The 22,297-nt window shown below is 38.6% G+C and overlaps 1 protein-coding gene across 7 annotated transcripts in view; it reads left to right on the forward strand.

The window, feature by feature from the left end:
• The window catches only part of triob (trio Rho guanine nucleotide exchange factor b), a 195,716-nt gene that overhangs the window by 33,622 nt on the left and 139,797 nt on the right, over positions 1-22,297 (forward strand). For 6 of the 7 annotated variants that reach the window (XR_013195894.1, XR_013195895.1, XR_013195893.1 and 3 more), the window contains exon 2: positions 3,733-3,783. Coding sequence is in view for 3 of the 7 variants with exons in the window: in XM_077207603.1 (XP_077063718.1) it covers positions 3,733-3,783 (51 nt within the window). In the remaining 4 variants the exon portion in view is untranslated. Of the gene's footprint in view, positions 1-3,732; positions 3,784-17,469; positions 17,652-22,297 lie in introns of those variants that run through there. The other variant, XR_013195896.1, reaches the window with a different exon arrangement.

Raw genomic sequence — 22,297 nt, forward strand, 5'->3', positions numbered from 1 at the left:
CATCGACAACAAATGTTGTTGTCGTCGTCGTCGTATGATTTATGTAATTTAAACCTTTTAAATAACCACACGTTTTCATATGTTTTTTAAGATATTGTTATTATCGGTATTTGTGTTTGTGTTTTCAAACATTTGCGTCAACGTTATCACAGTTTGTGTGTGTCTGTGTGTGTGTTGCACAGCGATGACAACGCAATGAGTTCATAAATGTATCAAATAACCATTCCGAGACATCCTGGTCCATTCTCGATCGTGTTTCTTCAGCCGGAGTCTCTTCGTCATCTGGGTCGGACTCTGGTTCAAACATGTATGGCCGAATGCCATACACAATTGCGGGTCTATCACTCTCGGCCATTATGGTTCTACCGACTGTTAATTGCCATAGTTATGCAAGTTACGCCCACATCCAGCGGCAGGGTGGGGATTAGCAGCTCATTTGCATTTAAGGTCGTCTGCCTCAAAACAGCTTGTTTCAAAACAGGCCCCAAAAATGACACATTCAAATGGTTATAATAAATTAACTGGGGGGTATTTTGTGCTGAAACTTCACAAATACATTCTGGGGACACCCAAGACCAATATTACATCTTGTAAAAAGGGCCATAATAGGTGCCCTTTAAAATGTACTCAAGTAAAAGTAAAATTACACAATTTTTAAACTACTCAAAAAAGTACAATTTCTGAAAAAAACTACTTAATTACAGTAACGTGAGTATTTGTAATTCGTTACTTCACACCCCTGGTTACAAGGCTTGAATTTTGGCTTTGTGTGTATATGGGATTGCGTGTATAGAGTGGTGCAGGTATGACTGTTTTCAGTGTACGTCGTAGAACAAAACATCAAAGTATCGTCATGTTATGTTAACCACCGGCTTTATTTTACTCAGAAATCGAAAGACCGCATTATTAAAACCCCATAGTAAAATCTCAAAGGAAACAGCGACGAATTAGACTTATGGGTTCTGACATCATACCTGCACCAGTAATAAATTGAGTTATTTTTTACTGCTTATTTGGTCAAACACACACAGAATAACACAGTCATTTATGTTTTAAGTGAAGGTAACCAGTTGAGAAAGAAAAAAACATGTGCGAGTACAATGTATCTGTGAGTCCGCTCTTAAAGTTACAGCAGCCTTATATACCTGCTGCTAAATTATGAGATAGGATTGGCCGTTTTTCCATGGTATCGATACAATTGTGGCCAGTAAAAATTCTGAGTGGCTAGTAACATTAAGTAATTATAACTGCTAATACTTTATTATATTTTTGTGCTGCTTTATATGGAATAGAATATGCAATATTTCTTAATGAATTGCTATATTTCTTATTTTAGAAGTAAGAGGACATGCCTGCTCAAGCAAATTAGTTTTTCCAAACTCACCCTTATTTTCACTTGAATCTGATAGTGTGATAAAAGAAAAATAAGTCATATGATTTCCATCTATATAAATTGCTTAATGTTTTATCAAATATATTAAAATATTATGGGGACTTGACAACATGACAGGGTTTTGTCACTTTTTTCTTGGTTTGGTGACAGAGCTCTGACATTCCTGTCTTGTCATGGTGAGCATGCGGTTCCGAGTTTGTATGGGCCATGCGCGCTTCTGTCCATGTGAGTTGTTTTGTGTTTGGAGCGTGGTGTTCGGATCCCGGTGTGTTTGTCTTCTGTTAAGTGTGTTTGTCTTCTGTCGATTTGGTGTTTGATCGGTCCGCTCTTCTATCCACATTAGTTGTTGTGTTCTGTGTAGCACATGGTTTGTGTTTACATCAGCCGCGTCCTTTCTTGTTGTCTTCTGGTGTGTCACACGCGGCTCCTGTTTTCATCGGCCGTGTGTTATGTCTTGTATGAACATGAGTGGTTTCATTAGCTGCGTGTTCATGTCTTGTTTTGTTTGATCACATGGCTTGTGATCGTGTTCGCTGGCCATGTGCTCTTGTTAACTGTCACCATCTCGCCAGTGGGGCGCCTAAGTTTATATTATACTCTACAGTATATTACAAATAAATCCTAATCTTATCATGACAAACTATATAAAACTCCAAAATAGATATTTACAGTAATAGATTAATTTATGACAAGAGTGCACCTCAGAAAATCTACATCATAACAGGAGTTATGACCTTTGTCACAAAAAGTCGATACTCACACTTTTAATAATTGAATCTTTGGTTATCTTGCTAAATGTTCATAATAAAACATATATAGAAGTATTTTTCCATAAACATTTATAAAATAATATATATATATATATATATATATATATATATATATATATATATATATATATATATATATATTATCCTCAGAAATAGAATACTATCTTTTTCATTTCCTTTTTTACTTTACATATTTTAGTAATTATTATAAATTAGGTACCATAAGAAAAGGTACATTCTTTTAGTGGGCTCATCCCCTTATTGGGCGTCGTCATGGTCACAACCTTTTCTACTCTTGACAAAACATTGTCGGAGAGGTCTGAGTCTCAAGGTTCCATATTTTGTGATATAAGTGATATTTGGAAAGAAATGTATTAATTTGTTACAGCAGAATGCATAAAAAAATTCAATGGAATCACCCAGTGGCTATTTTTGGTATTGCGCCTAAACAGTTTTGTGATATCAACTTCAAATTAGGAACACAACTTGGTTAAACATATGGTTTTAATTTTAGAGTAATTTTAGGGTAATTTTTTATATTTATATTATCCTCAAAAATAGAATATTATCTTTTTCATTTCCTTTTTTACATTACATATTTTAGTAATTATTATAAATTAGGTACCATAAGAAAAGGTACATTCTTTTAGTGGGCTCATCCCCTATTGGGCGTCGTCATGGTCACAACCTTTTCTACTCTTGACAAAACATTGTCGGAGAGGTCTGAGTCTCAAGGTTCCATATTTTGTGATAGAAGTGATATTTGCACAGAAATGTATTAATTTGTTACAGCAGAATGCATAAAAAAATTCAATGGAATCACCCAGTAACTATTTTTGGTATTGCACCTACACAGTTTTGTGATATCAACTTCAAATTTGGAACACAACTTGGTTAAACATATGGCTTTAATTTTAGAGTAATTGTAGGGTAATTTTTTTTGTAAAATATATATTTTATATAAAAGAAAAACATATTTAGTACAGTACATTTGATTTACAGTAAATTTAAATGATTTAAATGTGCTTTCACTTCAGCAATAATCTGCTAAATGTCTTCTTTAAAACAAGACCAATCTTAGGTCCAAAGCATTCTTGAATCCATTTAGGTTTGGATTTTGCATTTTCAAGTCCATTATCAAAAAGGGGGGTGACAGTTAAGGGGAAATAAAAAGCCTAAAATCTGAGTCCTTGAGTCCTTGCCTAATCCCTAAACCCCTTACCTCAACCCTGACATACTGCAGAAATGACAGAGAAATGACTGCATACTTAAGAAGGTTCAGTCAGATTATTCAAATCAAAATTTGAATATTAATATTAAATATTATATCATATTAAATAATATTTAAAAAATTGAAGATTTAAAGCAAACTTTGAATATTAAATTTAGCTATGCATTCCTCACTTCACACTTATGCAATGTGAATTGTTCTTTAATTCTGTGCTAGACATTACTGTATGTTTCATGGTGTAAAAAGTCTTCAAAAAAGTCTGAAACATTTAGTGTCAAAAGATTGAGGGTGTACTTTATCTAACCTCTTTCTCTTACTCTTTGTCTCTGTATTTTCAGAATGCTCTCTTCCAAAATGTGAGCCCAAGCTTGAGTTACCCAGTCACACAGGTAAAACACTGTTATTGCTGGAATTTATTTGTTTGAGAGCTCTATTACTAAGCCCTGGTTTCACAGACAGGGCTTTGATTAAGCCATGACTAGACCTTAGTTCAATTAAAACATTTACGTAGCTTTTATAAACGTCCCCCAGAAAAAAAAATATTACTTGGTTGCACCTTGCAACAAAACAATGGCAGTGACACATTTTAAGATATGCAGTCAGTGCAAGTTGCTTTCATTTAAAACAATTCAAACACGTATTTTAGTCTGGGACCACCTTAAGCCTTGTCTGTGAAATATGGGTATATATGGGTTAAATGTTTGATATTAACCTTTAGTCTTTTTTTCTGTTATTGTGCCATAAGGTTTATGTGTGCTTATACTGTGTCTGTTGTGTCCAAGCTGTTTTATTTATTTAAGTTTGGCCTATAATGTTTTTGAAGTCCTCAAATCATGAGTCTCCTTTTAGCTATTAGCATTGGTTAAGTTTTTGATGATTTTGAATGTAATTAATGTGTCATTTATATTAGGGATGCAACGATACCGCTTTTTCAAAACCGATCCGATCCGATCCCAAAATTCTGAGTATCGGCCGATACCGATACCAATCCGATACCAGCACAGTTTTTTTTTTAAATCAAGTAGAATTTCAATAACTGTGTGTTAAACTGATAATCACTCTTTTGTGAGTTAAACACCATCTACTTAATACAGACAACTTCATTATAAAGAAAAACAACAAATCCAAAAAATATATGATCATAATATATGACAAAAATGCTATTATAAACTAGATCAGTGGATAGTTCAGCAGTAAAATCTAGTCTAGAAATATCACGAGTGCACAATAATTGTATAAAATCTGAACATTTAGTGAAAAAAAAAAACATTTAGTGGGGAAAAAGTCAGAGACAATAAGTGTAACACTAAATCTTGTAAAACGTTACACATTGCTCTTTATATTGTTGTAAAATACATTCATGAAAAACAAGATAACAAAAATCAAAAAGATATTTTTTTATAGAAGCCTAGGCTATGTAATTTGAGACATGTTTTAAATGTATAGCACAGCTGTTTAATGAGGCAGCAACATATGATAGATAGGACAGAACAAGAAAGGCTATTAATAATCCTTCATTGCACAAAAGGCTCCAGTACAGTGCGGCACAAAGCGCTTATGCACATCCCGAGCGCAGAATGATGCGCTTGAAGCAACACAGAGTCACAGCGCGCAGCGCGTCGAGTCCGCATTGAAAAGTTCAAAGCACAAAGGAAAGACATATTGATGCGTAGTGTATTACACAGTATCTATCTCTATGCAATAGTTTATTGAGCCTTTTCTTTTAACAGTTTTAAATATCAGTTACTGTGCGCGTGAAGAACAATGATAGTGCTCTGACTCCAGTGTTGTGATCTAACAGACACACGGTAGAAAGTAACATGATTTAGTTACAGCAATAAAGTCCAGCAATATAAAGTTGTTTTATGCGAAACCATAGACCTTTATCTACAGATCAAGTATAATAATATTAACATTGAATCATCTTGGAGAGAGTTTCATCATGTTGACTGTCGTACCCGAACGTGACGCGCTGTTTGATGCTGAATGGAGAATGATTGACAGCCGCAGCAGAGGGAAAAAGTTTACGTGATCTTGAATTTAATTACTTAAATATGAATTTATATCTCACATTATACTACATAATGGCTTCAGAACACTTATAAGATAGTGCACGAAAACTTTATGGTGCTTTATAATGTTTTTGTGCCTTTTGTGGGTTAACTATAACACAGAATAGTAGACGCACAATATCGGATTTGGATCGGCCTCATCTGACCGATACCCGATCCGGCAAAAATGGCAGTATCGGAGCCGATACCGATGCTGAGTATCGGATCGGTGCATCCCTAATTTATATGAGGTTGTTGCACATTATGTTTGGTTTCAATTTTTATTTGGTTTGTATTAAAGGTGCAGTGTGTAAACATTTTGAGTATCTATTAACAGAGATGCAATATGACATCCAGAACTATGTGTTCAGTGGTGTATAAAGAACTTACTTAATAAACCGTAATGTTTTTATTACCTTAGAGTGAGACATTTATATCTACATAGGCGCGGGAATCCCCTTCTATGAAGGTCGCCATATTCTGACGTCATGTTACTACCGTAGCCGACAGCGAACAAACAGCGTTACAGAGCACGTTTCGTCACTACCTTAAAAGAGAAGCCGCAGAAAGCTAGAAGAAGCTAGCCATAAACACCGTGAGTAGTGACTTTTCCCTTGTCAGTGGTGTAAATATGTAGTTGGATTGTTTCATGTAACTTAATTCTTCTCCCTCGCTGTGTTATGGCTTTGCTATGTGGGGATAAATGTGCTGGTTAAGTTCGTGAGACAGCTGATTAGTAGGCTACTCTTGTCATTGACCGTAAAACAGTTACAGGAATCACCAACCCGTCGATCTTGGAAGCATTTTAAGTCGATCGAGTTTCCAAAATCAGAGAAAAAAGCCTATTGTGTGTAGTAAGTGCACTTACCATGGTGTCTAGGGGATACGGAGGCGCGTGTGCTGTTACAATCATGTCATTTTTGCGGCGCGCACCTTTGGACTCATGCAGACTCGTCGAGTATAAACAAGGCTTAACGCTTTAACCAGCTCAGCCACAGTAACAGCTCATATTAGCCAGCTAAACTTTTACTACCCTGTTAGAAAAAATATATAGTTGCATAGTTTCATGTGGTTCTTCTCCCTCGCTATATTAAGGGTTTGCTATGTGGGGAGAATGTGCTGGTTACGTTCGTGAGACAATCAGCTGATTACTATTATTATATTATGTATTAAGACCCTTGATGCTCACCTGACTATGGCTTTGTAATCTTTATCCATGATGTGGTTTATAATGGACTGTGGTACAGAAACTTGGTTTACTCTGGCTATTCTCTGCTGTCTCAGACGACGATGTTTGTCCCGTTTTAGCCACCGTAGCTTCTTCGAAAGTGAGGGGTGAGAAGTGGGCTGAGCCCTTAGTGAAAACTCGCAACCGAACCGCTAGATGTCGCCAAAAGCTACACACTGCACCTTTAAGTCTTGAAATCAATGTTCACCTGCAAGAATACGAAATATCGTCTTTTATCTGTAAGGTTGATTCGGTTAAGAGAACTGTTCTAGCGTTTTCAACACTACTGAGCTGATTCCACATTTTTCTTTTGGCTGGTTTAATCTATCAATTTATAACTAAATTGAGGCTGAAGGTGATATCATTGAACTAGATTATTTTACCATACTGAAAATCACGTTTATGTATTACTTGAGCATGGATTGTACACTTTCTTGGAAATCAAATCTTCATATTAGAAAAAAAAAAAAATATATATATATATATATATATATATATATATATATATATATATAATTTTTTTTAATTTTTTTTTAAATCAGGCAGTCAGGAGGTTCTATGACACATTTGGGAAGTAACTATACTTGACCCAGTTATGTCTAATATTAGTTGAACATTTGCTTGTCCCAAGATAATATCTTCCGCAGCCAGTCGACACAGTTAATATCTGATTATCTGCCTTTATTGAGCACTGGTGCCTTATTAAATAATTTTAGTTTTTCTTGCATGACATTATTTTCTTGCCATTTTGTGGGTCATTTCTTTCTGAATGTAACACAAAACAAAATACAAAACTTCTAATATTGCAAGAATAAATTGCTGAGGTTTGTGTAGAATTCGCCATGCTGGTTATACAAGTGATGCTCTTTATTTCATTGACGCTCAAGGTGCATGGAAAATTTTTGTGAATGGCAATGATCTAAATCAGTCAAGCGTGTCTATAAATAACTGAGGGTGTAGGACATTTCTTTGTTTCTCACATTCATCCCCTACTGCACCTTTCATATGGGACGCCAGCTTGTTATTAATTTCAAGCGGTGTCATTCATAATCAACTCTCTAATGACTACTGAACCTCGATGTAGCAATGTTCAGGAAAGAAGGAGGCAGGAACCGGCGAACAATCAAAATATACTTTATTTAAAATAAAATAAACAAACCAAAATACCGCCAGCAGCCCCTCGTGGACGACTGCTGGCTACCGAAAATTAACATAACTACCAGCAGCCCCTCCCGGACGACTGCTGGCTAAAATAAAATACAAATACAAAAACCAAAACACAACGTAAAACCAGGCCTGTTCCTCTCTTGATCATTAACGTTGTCGCTCCTTCTTTATGCTTCCGCTCCTCCGTGAGAGATGCGAGACCGGTGTTCTTCACAGGTGTTGTTCATTATCAATCGCACCACCGGCCTCGTGCCATTCTCTCACGTCCCTCGGCCATCCTGTTCGCCACACTCGCACCTACAGTAATAACCAAATAACAAATCCAAATCAATGTAGTATTTTGAATCTTTCTCCTAACACAAAAACACTAGGCCTAACTAATAACATAAACTCATACCAACACATGAGGAAACATTTTTAAATATAAAACCTAGCAAATAAAGTTTTAGGTTTGCTGCTTGTAGGAAAGTGAGCTCTGCCCTGTTCCCAGCAGTAGATTACTCTTTCTCTAATTGGAGATTGAAGTGTATTAGACCCATGCCGAGATGTGCCGGAATCTGGTATGTTCTCAGATCCGGAGGGAGTCACTCGCACAATGGCCAACTCCAGGGGATGTCTTTATGCTGTCTGCCAAAGTCCTCGACATGCTCATCACCACCAATCAGTCCCACCATAGCTGCTGGCCAGTAGAGTAAACTTGAAGGCTCCAATGATTCTTTTAGTACCCAAAACCTTAAAACACCTCTTTCAGATAGATGGACACACAAATACACATTCAAACATTCTGGCAAGCTTCATTCCAAAGCAGCTTTCAAGTAGGTTTAAGTCTAATACAGTGATGTGTTGATGTTTTAAAATAACTTTGAAGTTCACTTCGTTTGACATATAAAGCACTTTGAAGGGAAAGGAAGTTAGCACAAAGTACTTTTGTGGTTTTCTGAGGTTAGAACATTTCTGAATGGTTGAATGTGCCAAAAGCAAGGTACTTGCTGTTTATGTGAGGGCAACAGTTCAGTTAACGGTAAAATGTGCAGGTTTTGTTGTTAACTGTTTGGTAGATGAGCAGTAAAGAGCAGTAAAGAACAAGAACTGACCAGCACACTTAGCCACACCGGCAAGATCTTCTTCTCAACAGCATTTATAAATAGCTGACCCAGTCCAAGTGGACTACTTTTCAGGTTGCCTCTGAAATAGGGCTTGCGGTATAACAAATAGGTAGAATATTTTTCAGATGCTGTTTAATAGAACAATTGTTGGACCACAAAGCTTTCAGTTTATTTTTATTTTTAAAGCCAAACTCTTTTCTGACCATGACTAATTAAAAATTAGGATCTGTCAGATTTGGAAAGAGTCAGAAGGGAATGAATTAACAGTGTATGAAACCGATAAGATCATGGGAATTACCAGTCTGAAGCAGAAAATAACAATGGTTCCTTCAGTTCATGCTTTTTTCCTTTATGGTTCAGGTGAGGAGAGTCCATGGTACTTTCACATTTAATCAGTAAATTGGTTGAATTTTGAAGGCTATAGAGTCAGCCATCAAACACTGAACTTGTCTAGATACACGCATCAACATTATGAACACAAATAGGTATGAGACCACATTCCTACTTAAGTGGACCCTATCTAGGGGCAGTGACAGTGTGAACGTAAAGAGACGTTCACAGAGAGTATTTAGAGAAAGGGAAATAGATGAGGTGTGTGATATATTTTTTCATCATAAAAGAATAATTACGGACTATTTTCCATAAATAGATTTTCACTTCCTTGTCAAAATGAGAGGGTTCACAGTGTCAATATATGCATAACATTTCTTATTTATGTTTTTTTGGCAGTTCTTGGCAATTGTCAATATAGGTTACAAAACAAAACGTCTCAATTACGTATGTAACCCTCGTTCCCTGAAGGAGGGAACGGAGATGTAGTCGACGTGTCGACTGATTGGGATCACGCTTAGGGAGCCTGTCATCTTCGAGTACTGTTAAAATGAGCCAATGCACATTGGTGTGCGAGATTGCGGCGCGGGTATAAATAAGGAAGTGGATGCACACACCAATTGTTTTTCGCTGAGGAGCCGAGCGGAGCCCGGAGTCAGCTGTGGTCCAGCAATAGTGGCGACGGGTCTATGTCTCCGTTCCCTCCTCCAGGGAACGAGGGTTACATACGTAACCAAGATGTTCCCTTTCAGTCTCTCACGTGCGACGTGTCGACTGATTGGGATCCCAATTAAAACGCCACTAGTGCTGCCACCTTCCAGTGCCTAGATAGAAGCCTCCTGATCCCCCACATTCTTTTGAGGCGGAGATGGAACATGGCTTAGGCCAGCTGTTCATAGGACTACTGAGAAGCGTGCCCTATCAATGGAAGGAAGGGACGCTGCGGGGGCCACATCCTGCCCGAAGGGAGGCAACATGTGGAGAATACACATATGTTCTGAGCGGATGACCGGGCAGTACAACATATGGAATGTCACTGGAGTGGCTCCAGGCTATGACAGGGGGGAGACTCAACCAGACAGTGACGAAGACACAGGCTCGCCGCAGGGAGCCGTACCGTGTAAGAATACACATATGGGATCGCCGTAGGGATCACAACATATGGACCGAGCCTAACACAGGTTCCACCAGTGCATACGAGTGATAAGCCTGGCTTCGGACGTTTGCACGAAGGGTATGGAGGAACTCGACAGGATTCGGCTAATAAGGGGAACTCTACTGGAGCAAGAATTGCGCACGTATCCAGTCCAGTATGAGGGGAATGGCGCAGCAAGCTGACACTTTGAACCGGGCTTACAGTGAAACTGGCTTCATGTGAAGGGAGCCGACGAGAAGCAGCGGTTCGACACATAGGCTAGTTCTCTAGCGAAAGTTATAGGTGTCTCCCAGCCCCCAACTCTATTTAACATCTGTTCAGCAAGGCACTCTGTGTCAACGTCTAGGAGGGAGCAATACTCTCACTTAAGAGGAGCTCACCCATTTCAATTTCAATTTATTGATGGATAGCCCCTTGAGATGCAGCATCTCGTTTTCAAGAGGGTCCAAATACACATATACATAATACAACAGGAAAAACAAAAACAAACAAACAAACAAACAAACAGACAAAAAACAAATGCTCAAAACAACTGAGTTACTAGGCAGCTTACACCCACACCCCAGACTGAAGAAACATCATAGCTCAGATATGTACAGTACATATGCTCAGTACATAATACATAAGAGATTCAATTTGAAAAGGTATCACATAAGAAAGACAGAGGTTGAATCCACAGGAGGTAAATCAATTAAACAATAAAGCAAAATACAATTACAAGCAATACTGTTTAGTCCAACATCAGTAACATGCACACACATTGTTAAGATGTGAAATATAAATAATCTGAATCTGCGAAAAAATGAGATGGATTCCAATCGCACGTAGCTTTATAATGAAAAGCTTTATTTCCAGCTGCTGAAAAGATTCCTGGTACAGTAAATACGACATATTGATAGTTCTTTCAGATATGGAGGACAATCGAAGTAGGCATATTTGAAAATAAATAGGAACCAATGGAAGTCTCTTCTTGATTTAAGCTGAAGCAGACTTAGTGATGCATACATTACACAATTATGATTTTTAAAAGGACACCTCAGAACAAATCCACACAGAGAGTTAAAGACAACATTAAGTGGCTTAAAAACAGTATCACTAGTGTTCATGTATATGATATCAGCGTAGTCAATAATGGGCAATATCAACTGAGAAATTAACCTTTTCCTGACTTCAAATGTGAAACAAAACCACCCAGGTGGGCACGTGCATCTTGGGAAGACTTTCTCACCAAGATGAAGGGAACCACATGTAGTGGGCCAACCTCTCCTTGGAAACAGCCTCCCTTTCTGTTGGTCTCCGTAACAGACAAGAGCGCGTATAACCACAATGGAGCGGACGGACAGAGAAAAGCCAGGGCTGCGTCTGCCTCCTCCGGGGCAGCGCTTGCAGGCTCACCACCTGGTCCCATAGGAGAGGTAGGAACCTTGGGCACATAAACAGGCTGGGGTCTCAGATTTCATGAGAGTTAGCCGGCCCGAATTCCAGGCACGATTCGTTGACCGAAAATGCGTGCAAGTCCCTACCCTCTAGATAGAGACCAAGCAAGGAGGAGAACTGTTTCTATAAAAACAGGATTTTTAACTCACTACCTGCAGGGCTCAAGAGAGGTCTCTGCAGTGCAGTAGCACCAGAGATAAGTCCAAAGAGGGTAAAGAGTAGGGGTGCAACGGATCAAAAAACTCACGGTTCGGATCATTTCTCGGATCAGAGTCACGGATCGGATCATTTTTCGGATCAGCAAAAAAAAAAAAATGTCTGCACCTACAGTATAAACACACCGATAGTGTTTGTGATGGCTTTAGCCCGGTCTGATTTTGTAACAAGTGGCTGCTTAAATGCCGCGGTGATAAGCGGTTGTTGAGCAGCCTTCGTTTTCACTCCTGTCAGTGAAACATCGGGGTGATGTCGCTTCAAATGCGTGGCCATACTACCACAATGCCTACACACCGTCACGGTTTTAGCCACTAACTTCTTTCCTTCATTATTATATTTGACAGGGAAGCTCCCATAGAGGGGATTTAAATGACGCGGGGCGTTCAAGCTCCTCCGTTCCTCCGCTCGCCATGACCACGCTGTGTGTGGACTGAACATGTGCACAACTTTTCTTTTTTCATAAATCAATCCACGGATCACGTGTGTGCCAAACCGAAGATATTGATCCGAACGGATCACGTATCAAAGATGATCCGTTGCACCACTAGTAAAGAGAATCTCCAAGAGGGATTCAGTCTCCTTGCTCCCGATCAAGTCGAGCTTCCCACGGATTTGTATCCACTGCATCATTATATGCATCATACTGAGGCAACAGCATCTTGAGGTGGAGGAGACAGCCCTCACTCCAACCCATTAGCAGGAAAGAAGCACTGAAGTGATCGACACCTTCGGGATCTCCTCACAGAGAGAAAACTCAATTCAACGAGTAGGTTCCACTTCTAAGGGGGAGCGTGCCTCATTTTGAGAGGGTGCTCTCACAGAAGTGATGGTCTCTACGGCAAAAAAATCTTGCTGTAGTAACCAGAACCTCCGCGTCCCATTCTTTTTAGAACCAGACCTGGAACTCTCCAAGGTCTAACGGGGTTTGCTGCTTGGGCCAGCTGCGGCCAGAGTTTTTCTGTTTCAAGGGATGTCCACTCAGACAGGAGAAAAAACAACGACGAGTCCAGAGGGGCAACAGATGTAACTGTGCGGCCCGGAAGTGGTTCCAAACAGCTGGACGACCTGGGGACGGAGACTCCACTCTCCCTTGGCCATAGGCTGTCGTGAGGCTCGTCAACGGCAAAATTGAGCAGGCCAGAAGTAATAAGTGGAATGAAGCGATCTCAGAAGCTTCTGATTCCGAGGAGGAGGTAGCGGACGAGTTGTGACATGCAAGGGAAGCATAGCGCAACGGTCGCAATGTTGTCTTTTCAGACCAGAACAAATTCTCTGAGTAGCGGCGTCTCAAAGCAAGATGAACTGTAAGCAACTCAGGGCAGTGGATGCCAATGCAGTTGGAGGGCTGCCCAGACTTTTATTACTGCATGCCCTTTGTACATGGCCCCCACTCTGCCACGGCCACCTCGGGACTTGTCCGTAAAGTCAGTGCTATAGCGGTCTTCACATGGAGGATGCCAAGCAGCTGCGTCTGCCATATGTCCCAGGAGCCTATGAAGAGTTTCATTGGGACTCTTTCTCACTTCTGTACAGCACTAACCATCCACATACTCTCTCTCAGAGATGCGGTGGACCGAATCCATCTCCAAACTAAAAAAGAGATCTTTAAGGTTACTCTTTCCCAGTTGACCTGAGGACCGAACTGGCTTTGAGCACTTGAAGGGTAGGACTTTCCCACCTCTATAGGGTACAATGAAGTATGGGCTTATAGAACTTGCCTTCATATTGGCTGGAGGGGCGGCTGCATTGCGTCCTTCGCCAGTAGACTGCGATGTGTGCACACAAGACAGGAACACTGCTCAACACTTAGGTGTGATAAATATCACAAATTTTAAGTGCCTCGATCTCAACACAGCGACAGTCATATTCCCGCAATGGGAACATAAACCGTCCACAAAAGCTACTTCAGCGTGCTGTAAGCCCAAACACGTGATGCAACAATTGTGACCATCAGAGAGGAACAGGGAACGACTGCATCCAGAAATGCACGGGTGGAATGACATCTTGAAAAAGACGCAAATGCACCCGTGTTGCTCTTTCATGAAATGAAAAACTCTCACCAGTGCCGGAGCAACATGGGAATGATCATGGCAACACTGACAGGGATGGTGCAGCCTGTACCAGTGAAGCACTCACTTTCTTTGTCCTCAACCGGCTGTCAGACAAACAAACACAAACACAGAATTGTGATGCTGTTAAAACGGCAGTTGAGAGCTCAGAAGGCTCGTTACCACCACTGCACTCGCGCTGTAGAACCACCAGCACCGGGAGAGACTTCCTGAAGAAGCACCGACACACTCGCTTGTTATAATATAACTACACTCTTCAGAGACATCAACATCGGCTCCGAAGCAAAAGACAACTGGTGCGTGCATCCACTTCTGTATTTATACCCACGCCGTGGGGCGGAGTGTGAAATGCAGATCTCGCATTGGCTCCTTTTAACAGTACTCGAAGATGACCGGCTCCCTGAGTGTGATCCCAATCAGTGGACACTTCGACTACGTCGAATGTTAGCAACTGAAAGGGAACAAAACAGATTAAAGGTACAATATGTAGGATTTTTGCAGTAAAATATCCAAAAACCACTAGACCAATGTTATATATTTTGTTTAGTTGATTACTTACAATATCCCAAATGTTTCAAACAATTGTAAATCGTGAGAAAATTGCGATTTTAACCAAGGAAACGGGGCGTGTGAGCAGAGGTGAGGAGTCGCCAGTCAATGACGTCATATCCGCGTTACCCTCGGTTTCCGCCAGGTTTGACCTCGTACTGCCATAGTAACCATGACGACAGACGTTGATAACTGGCCCGTTATGCCTAGCAGGACGCTCATGCTGTTGTTGTTTTGTTCAAACATTATGGACCATGGCAAGCAGACTTTGAGACAAAAAGAGGACTAAAACAAAGATCAACATCTTTCGAGATGCCGAGAGCTCCACGTCTGCGACTAACTTCGACTTGACAGAGACGAGTGTTGCATGTACTTTTAGACAGGTGAGCAAATGTACATAAAACAAATGTTATCAATGTTAATCAAAGTTATTTAGTTCAACATGATGAAATGTTAGAATATGATCTGTATGTTATTCTAATGTTGATATGGCTTAACGTACTTAGTCTCATACAGCCAACACACAACCTAACTAACAACATTCAACACACTCAAATGCCGTTTAGTGTGATAGTGTTACTGTTGGAGCAAGTGAAACAGCGCATTACCTCAAGTTTAATTCGTCTAATAAACTGACCTGTGTGAGTATTAATTCAGCACTTGCGTGTAGTTAGGTAGAATGAATGTCCTTATTCCTTTAGATCCGCGGGACTCGCGTTGTGTGTGGCGCTGGTATACGTCTAGCAATCGCACCCTGCTTCATACCACAGTCATGTTAAAAACATTAATGTATTCACTCGTCCATAAAAGATCCATCAGCTTGACGACAAGATCCATAATTCAGCTTAATGTGGAATATATGTCATCAGTATACGCCTTTGTTATTGTAAGAGGTTAGCGACCCCTGGTGGCGAAAAATCCTTGCATATTGTACCTTTAAACCTCAAGACTCAATAAAAAGCTGTGATGATGTTTAGCATTACATTGGTTTTACTGTGGGTAAGGGTGCTAAGTAATAATGGTTCATAACCCTAATGGTAAAATATTCACAGCTCTAGAATTGCAATTTAATCAAATAAATATATGTGCTACCGGCTCCAGAGTGGTACTGCTCATCCATTCCACAAGTGTGCAACCCATAATCCAATGCATGCAAAGTGTCAAGTTTCACTCTGAAATGAGCAGCATTTGCCAGTAACCCGTCAAAATAAAAGCTCAATGGTTTAATGGTTGAAAATAAATAGAAATTAAGAAGTAAATATTAGTCAATTCAAAGTTTTAGTGTTTTAATATTAAATAACATTATTTCCCTATTTTAGAATTCTTGTTTTATAGTACAACAAAATATTTCAATATTTTATTATTTTGTTTAATATTAAACAAATGTGTTCAATTGATTGCATTTGTAAATATATAAATTATTTTTATATGTATTTATAAATTTAAACACTTCTCAAAAATTTAAAACACATCTCAGGCATATACAAGTGTAGTAGTCGCAGTAATTTATTGCAAAAACACACAAGTGCCAATAGCATTTCATATGTAACACTTCGTCAGACATGATCATAACTGTTCCTTTCCAGTGTCTAATTCAATCAAAATATCATTGTCTGATGGTTAGTAGGAGTACCCCACTTTTATCAACATGTGTTAGATTGCCAGGAATAACCCCATGCAGACTTCATCATGCATTACACCATCAAAGATTTCAATCATATACCTATATACTCTCTATATCTCCTGTTTTCCAGAATATTCCTTAAGGCAGATAGAAAATGCTGTGATATTTACTGAAAGGGTTACTGGACAGTTTATGCATGAAATTGCATTATGTAAATGACCCTGCCTGCTGTTTACATAGAACCCTGCAGTTAGCTCAGTGAGGGCTAATTCTAGCTTGTTTACTCAACGTAAACAGGCAATATAATTGTCCTCCAAGGAGTTTTCTTGGAATTGTGCTTAGAATGGAATATCAAGCCTGCTTATCTTATTCCCCGAAAAAGTTCAGTGTATTGAGATGTTTTGTTGGCATTTTTGCAGTATATTACAATTTTGTGGAGAGAATTTCCTTCTGTATGGCATTGGTAATGTGATCAATTTCCAGTTAATTGATGCAAAATGGTGATAGATTACCTTCTAAAGTGGTGGGGCCAAATTATAAGCATATTCATGTCAGTGTAATAATTATCAATTAAATGAGTAATAGCATTATTTATGTATGTATCGGTTTATTTGTTGTTTAGCAGTACAATTTCAATAACTACAAGATATAATTTAATGTGATATAATTGCAGAACAACAATTTATTCAGCATCTGGAACCATGTTAAATACCAAATATAATTATATATTATATATAATTATAAATTTGAGCATGAATATATGAGATTCCTTTAAATATTTCAGTATTTTCTGTTTTCTTCCCAGAATGAAGTAATGAATGAACGAATGAATAATTAATTAATTAATTCATTCATTCATTTATTCATTCATTCATTCATTCATTCGTTCATTCATTCATTATCTTCAAATGAAGCATTCACACAAGACCTAAAAGCACATGACCCTACTGCCTTTTCCTCGAAAGCATCCATGCAAGTCAGCTGGGTCCATGTCTCTGGCACTCAGATCACCACCATCTGATCAGCCCTGCCCCGAGCCACCTCACTAACCAATCAGATGCCACTGTGAATAGCTCTCGCCCAATGGTAAACCATGAGGTCATAATGGGTTCAGTCACAGAGCTGCGTGCAGGGCCCCTTGTATTGACTGTTGGAGATGAGAAGGGAAGATGGCAGTGAAAGGGAAGGGAGCAGAGAAATTATAGCCCTGGTTTCTTTCATCAAGCCTGGCCTTACTACAGCTGAGTGTGTTTATGGCTGAAGATTTTTGCTGGATGCTTCGGATAAGGAATAATGGCCTTGCAGATCCTCTCTGCAGGGATTTGTAAGTGATGTTTCTGTGATTCCTGCTGTGACTGTGCAGTTTGTTGTGTTACTGCGTAATACAGCGTCATACCTAGGGGATTGTATTTGGATTTGTCCCACTCATATGCTATTGATTAACTAATACAGTTTACTGTTGATAACCCATGATGATGTCCTATTTCTAAATACAATGCATGCTCACAGTCTATTTTAGTGTCAATGATGGGATTGGATTTGGCATTTCTTTTGTGTAAAATGCTGGTTTTGTTGTGCTTTAAAATAATGTTTTTGTTCATTTTCTTTATGTAGCCAATGTAATCACCTTTATGGAAATACATAGTTTCTTCATCTCACACTAGCAGTTCTTACATCTGCCAGATTATTCTATATGCTCAGTCTGCTGTGAGCAACTAGTGAGCATGGACTGGTCTTCGGTACCCTGAGCTAAAAGTGTCCTTGCTGGGTTCTTTGTTTTCATTGGCTCAGACCTCAGATGCCTGTACGGTATGCAGCAGTGTGGTTAAGAGGCCGTTAGAGTAATTTGCCTATATGATTTCCTCTTCTCTATGCCATGTGTTTTCAGTTAAGCAATAACATGTCAAGCTATTGTTTCTTTACAGATTGTGGGTTCTTAAAGGTTTGACAAGTTCGGTTTTCTCCTCTGTGTTAAGATACTTCTTATTGAACCAGGAAGTTGGAGAGGGAGTAATCAAATTAGGAGGCTGTACTACTCGTATTCAATAATGACGTCAAAATAAATGGCCAACCAGTCAGGCTATTTCATCTTGGGTAACCTCTGGAATGTAATGCTGATTTTTTAATGCAAGTTGTTAAGAAACAAGTTGTTAAGCTACATAAGGAATACACTGGTTGTTTGATTCTTCAATAACATAAACTTGCCATTAAAGGTAGAGTTGGCAATTTCAAATGCAAGCAATAGCAAGCTAGCTTTGAAACCATGAGATCCCACCCTCTCTTCAGAACGTCTCCAAAGCCACGCCTTCTTCAAAACACATGAACGCACACATCAGAGTCTGCAAAGCATCACGAGATGAGAGACAGCATTAAATTACCTTGTCTAAAAAAAGCACATAACTTTATAATAATAATGAATGTACACAACTTACAGAGCGCTGACTTGTACCACCGGACTGCTGCAGATTCATTTTGGTGTTGACAGTGTTGAAACGCATAAATCCCAGTCTGAGGACGTGATCAACTCTTGTAGAATGTCAGTGGTTGCCATACAGTAATTATGGTTATGGCATGGCGTGAACGCAGCATAAGCTTGTTGTTTTGGTTCAGGAGGAACCGTAAAAGGCGGCTGTTGTTTGATGACGTGTGATGTCTGCGCGAGCAGAGTGCGTGGAGGTATGGATATGTTTACAGGCAAGCAGAAGACCTTATCATTGCTTTCGGCCCGAATGCAATGATTGAATGAAAATTGTTTGGTCCTGAGACTTCCACAGAATACATGTTTTAATATTTATTATTAATATTTATTATTTATTATTTATTATTATCTATTATTGATTGCTATCAGGATGTGAAGAGAGTTTCAAACAGTATAACAGAAAGAGTTTATGTATATATATAAAGTTGCCTACCCTACCTTTAGATCTTTGTGGAAGTTGTTATAGTCCTTATGTAGGAACTACATAAAAATGTTAAACTACAACTACAATAAAAAATGTTTCCCCTTGTAGTTTAGACATAATGCTTTTTTTAATTTATTTTTATTTTTTTATAAATAAAACCTTATCTTGGCACCTGTTCGTCAAGGTGCTTCTTTGGAGAAACTCCAACTCCCTTTCAACAGCACCAAAGTCTTGGCAAATCTTGAGATACCCTAGAGAGCAAATCGGTTCAAAACACAGCACATCCATCTGCACATACTGTCGCATGTCATATGTGTGAAAATGCAATGATGCATCTTATTAAAAGCCTGGAAGACAGAAAATAGGTTGATATACAATTATATTTCAGATCTTGTATATACAGTTAAAGGGTTAGTTCACACCAACATGAAATTTCAGTCATTAATTACTCACCCACCTATAACAAGTCGTCCCAAACCCATAAGACCTTCGTTCATCTTCGGAACAAATGAAGATATTTTTGATTAAATCAGAGAGCTTTCTGACCCCTCCATAGACAGCTACCACCTTCAATGCCCAGAAAGGTAGTAAAGACATTGTTAAAATAGTCCATGTGACTACAGTGGTTCAACCTTAATGTATTGACGCGACGAGAATATTTTTTTGTTGCTGTCTATGGAGGGGTCAGAAAGCTCTCTAATTTCATCAAAAATATCTTCATTTGTGTTCCGAATTTCCGGGTGAACTAACCCTTTAATGCAATAAAATATTCACCCCATCATCAGCATACATTTTTTTAATCCTGCAATTGTGCTAGTTATCTGTGAGAAATATTCCTTGATGATGAATCCATTGTAATGTGCTTTCCATGAGTGAAAAAGGATTGAATGCTTCAGGAAACTGTTGGTCAATTTTGAATTCTCATCTCAGGAAATCCCACAACCTCACACGCTCTAAATATTTTATGACGTTGTCAATAATCATCCATCTTTTAAAGAAAATGGTACAAATCACTGAGAGTAAATGCCAAACCAGCCCTTCATCTGGTAACACGTTTGGAAACTCATTCTGTTAGATTATTGTACGTCCTCCATCTTCTTTCTCTTAACAAACAAAGTGAACCCATAGGTACTTGCATCTTAATGGTGTAATTACTGTTTGACAATATCAGGAGATGATGGTGCTTAGAACAGGCCAATAATCATAGGGTTGGGTGTTTCTAAGATGCTCTCCTTTGATTGCGGTGGTATTGCAATAACCTTGATTGCTTGAATCGTCACAAACTTTAATCAATAACATCATCCCGCTCTATTCTGCTAAATGTTTAGATATTAAGATATAAACATTAACACCTTGGTTTTCTGTAAGGCTTATTTGAAACAATATTGTGAACAGTGCTATACAAGTACATTTTATTTTGACTTTTTGATTTTTTTTTTATTTGAAATACTTTTTTCTTCCCCCTTCCAAAATTCTGTTTTATGGTTTAATCGAATTTTGTCATATAAAAGACATTTTATTGCTGCCATATTCAAATACATTCATAAAAGGTAATTTTATTTTTAATTATTACATTTGTAACCATCATAAATCAAGTATAAAACAGTTCATATCACTATACAACAACAAAGCAATGTATTATTTTTTTAATCAAATAAAGTTATTTTAATGGTAGTTTTTTTTTTATTGGTGCTTTTTTTTTAGGACAACATAAATTATCACTAGAAAAAAAATGATTGTATCCATCTATTGTGAGTAGGGGAAGTAGCACAACACACCTCCATTTAAGGAGAATCTTCTTTCTGGCTAATAGAGTGGTAAAAGTGACCATCAATGAAAAAGAGCTGGCAATGGATTGGGGCTGAGTTCAAAATTAAGTGCTTTTCCCAGTGTATCAAATACATTGGACCAAAATGTTAACGATCAAGGGCATGACAAGAACATGTGTAAGTGATCTGCCAGAGCTTTGTCTACACCCAATACCAGCATCATTCGTGAAAAAGTTGTCCAATGCGTATTCTGGGGGACGATTTGGGCAATTTCTGCACAAAATGTCTGATCTGAAAAAATCTTAATAGGTGACTTTTGATAGACAGAGATAAGAAAGATGAAAACACACCCTCTTCATACTGGTCTTTAAATGGCATTACATGCTCGGTATTCAGCGTCCAAACTAGATGGTGAAAAAGCCTGGTTATTTAAAATAGCCATATGTATGGAAGCTTTGTTGTCCAAAAGACTTTCTAAATTGAATCCATATTTTAAGTATATTCGAAAAAACTGGATTTGATGTGATTTTGTTGATTACCCAAAAAAAACTGGGAAGTGATAACAGAATGTAAATCATATTTAGTTGAAGAAATTTCGGCATGGGCCCATATTGGAGAATCTTTGGGTAAGTGGGGGGGATTTCAGTAAAAAATCGTACTATTACATGGCCAGAGATAATGCTGTAAATTTGATAGAGAATGGCCACCTTTTGACGTAGGGATCCTAAGCCGCAGTGGTTTGTTTCACCAAAAACATTGCTGTATCATGCTGTCCAAATTATTAAAGAAATATCTATGGATGAAAATCGTAATGTGCTGGGGGAAAAAAATCTAGGCAAAGTAATCATTTTAATAAGGTTAACACGTCCAACGAGGCACAAAGTCCAACAAGGACCACCTCACCATGTCCTCCTTAGTTTGATCGATGAGGGATACAAATTATATCTAAATAACTGGCCAAATGAGTTTGAAAAGAAAATATCCCTAAATATTTAAAACTCACCATGTATCATTTGAAGGAAATCTGGGAAAATGAAAGTTTCCTGGCAGCAGGGTTTACAAAATATAGTTTGGGGAGGCTCAGGATTTTGGATAGAATTTTAAAGTCAATATTTAACAGGGAAATTGGTCGAGAACTTCCACATAACATTTTTTTTAAGGATGAGGGAAATGGAAGCCTCAGTAAGAGTTGATGGGAGATGGCCTACTTTAAAGGAATCATTGTATTAATGTTGCTAATATTGGAGATAGGGAAGATTTAAACTCTGTAGTTAGGGTTAGGGTTAGCAATCCGGGCC

This window comes from Siphateles boraxobius, unplaced genomic scaffold, assembly GCF_051911475.1.
Source record: "Siphateles boraxobius isolate OS27281-9 unplaced genomic scaffold, OSU_SipBor_1 12, whole genome shotgun sequence".
Taxonomy (NCBI): domain Eukaryota; kingdom Metazoa; phylum Chordata; class Actinopteri; order Cypriniformes; family Leuciscidae; genus Siphateles; species Siphateles boraxobius.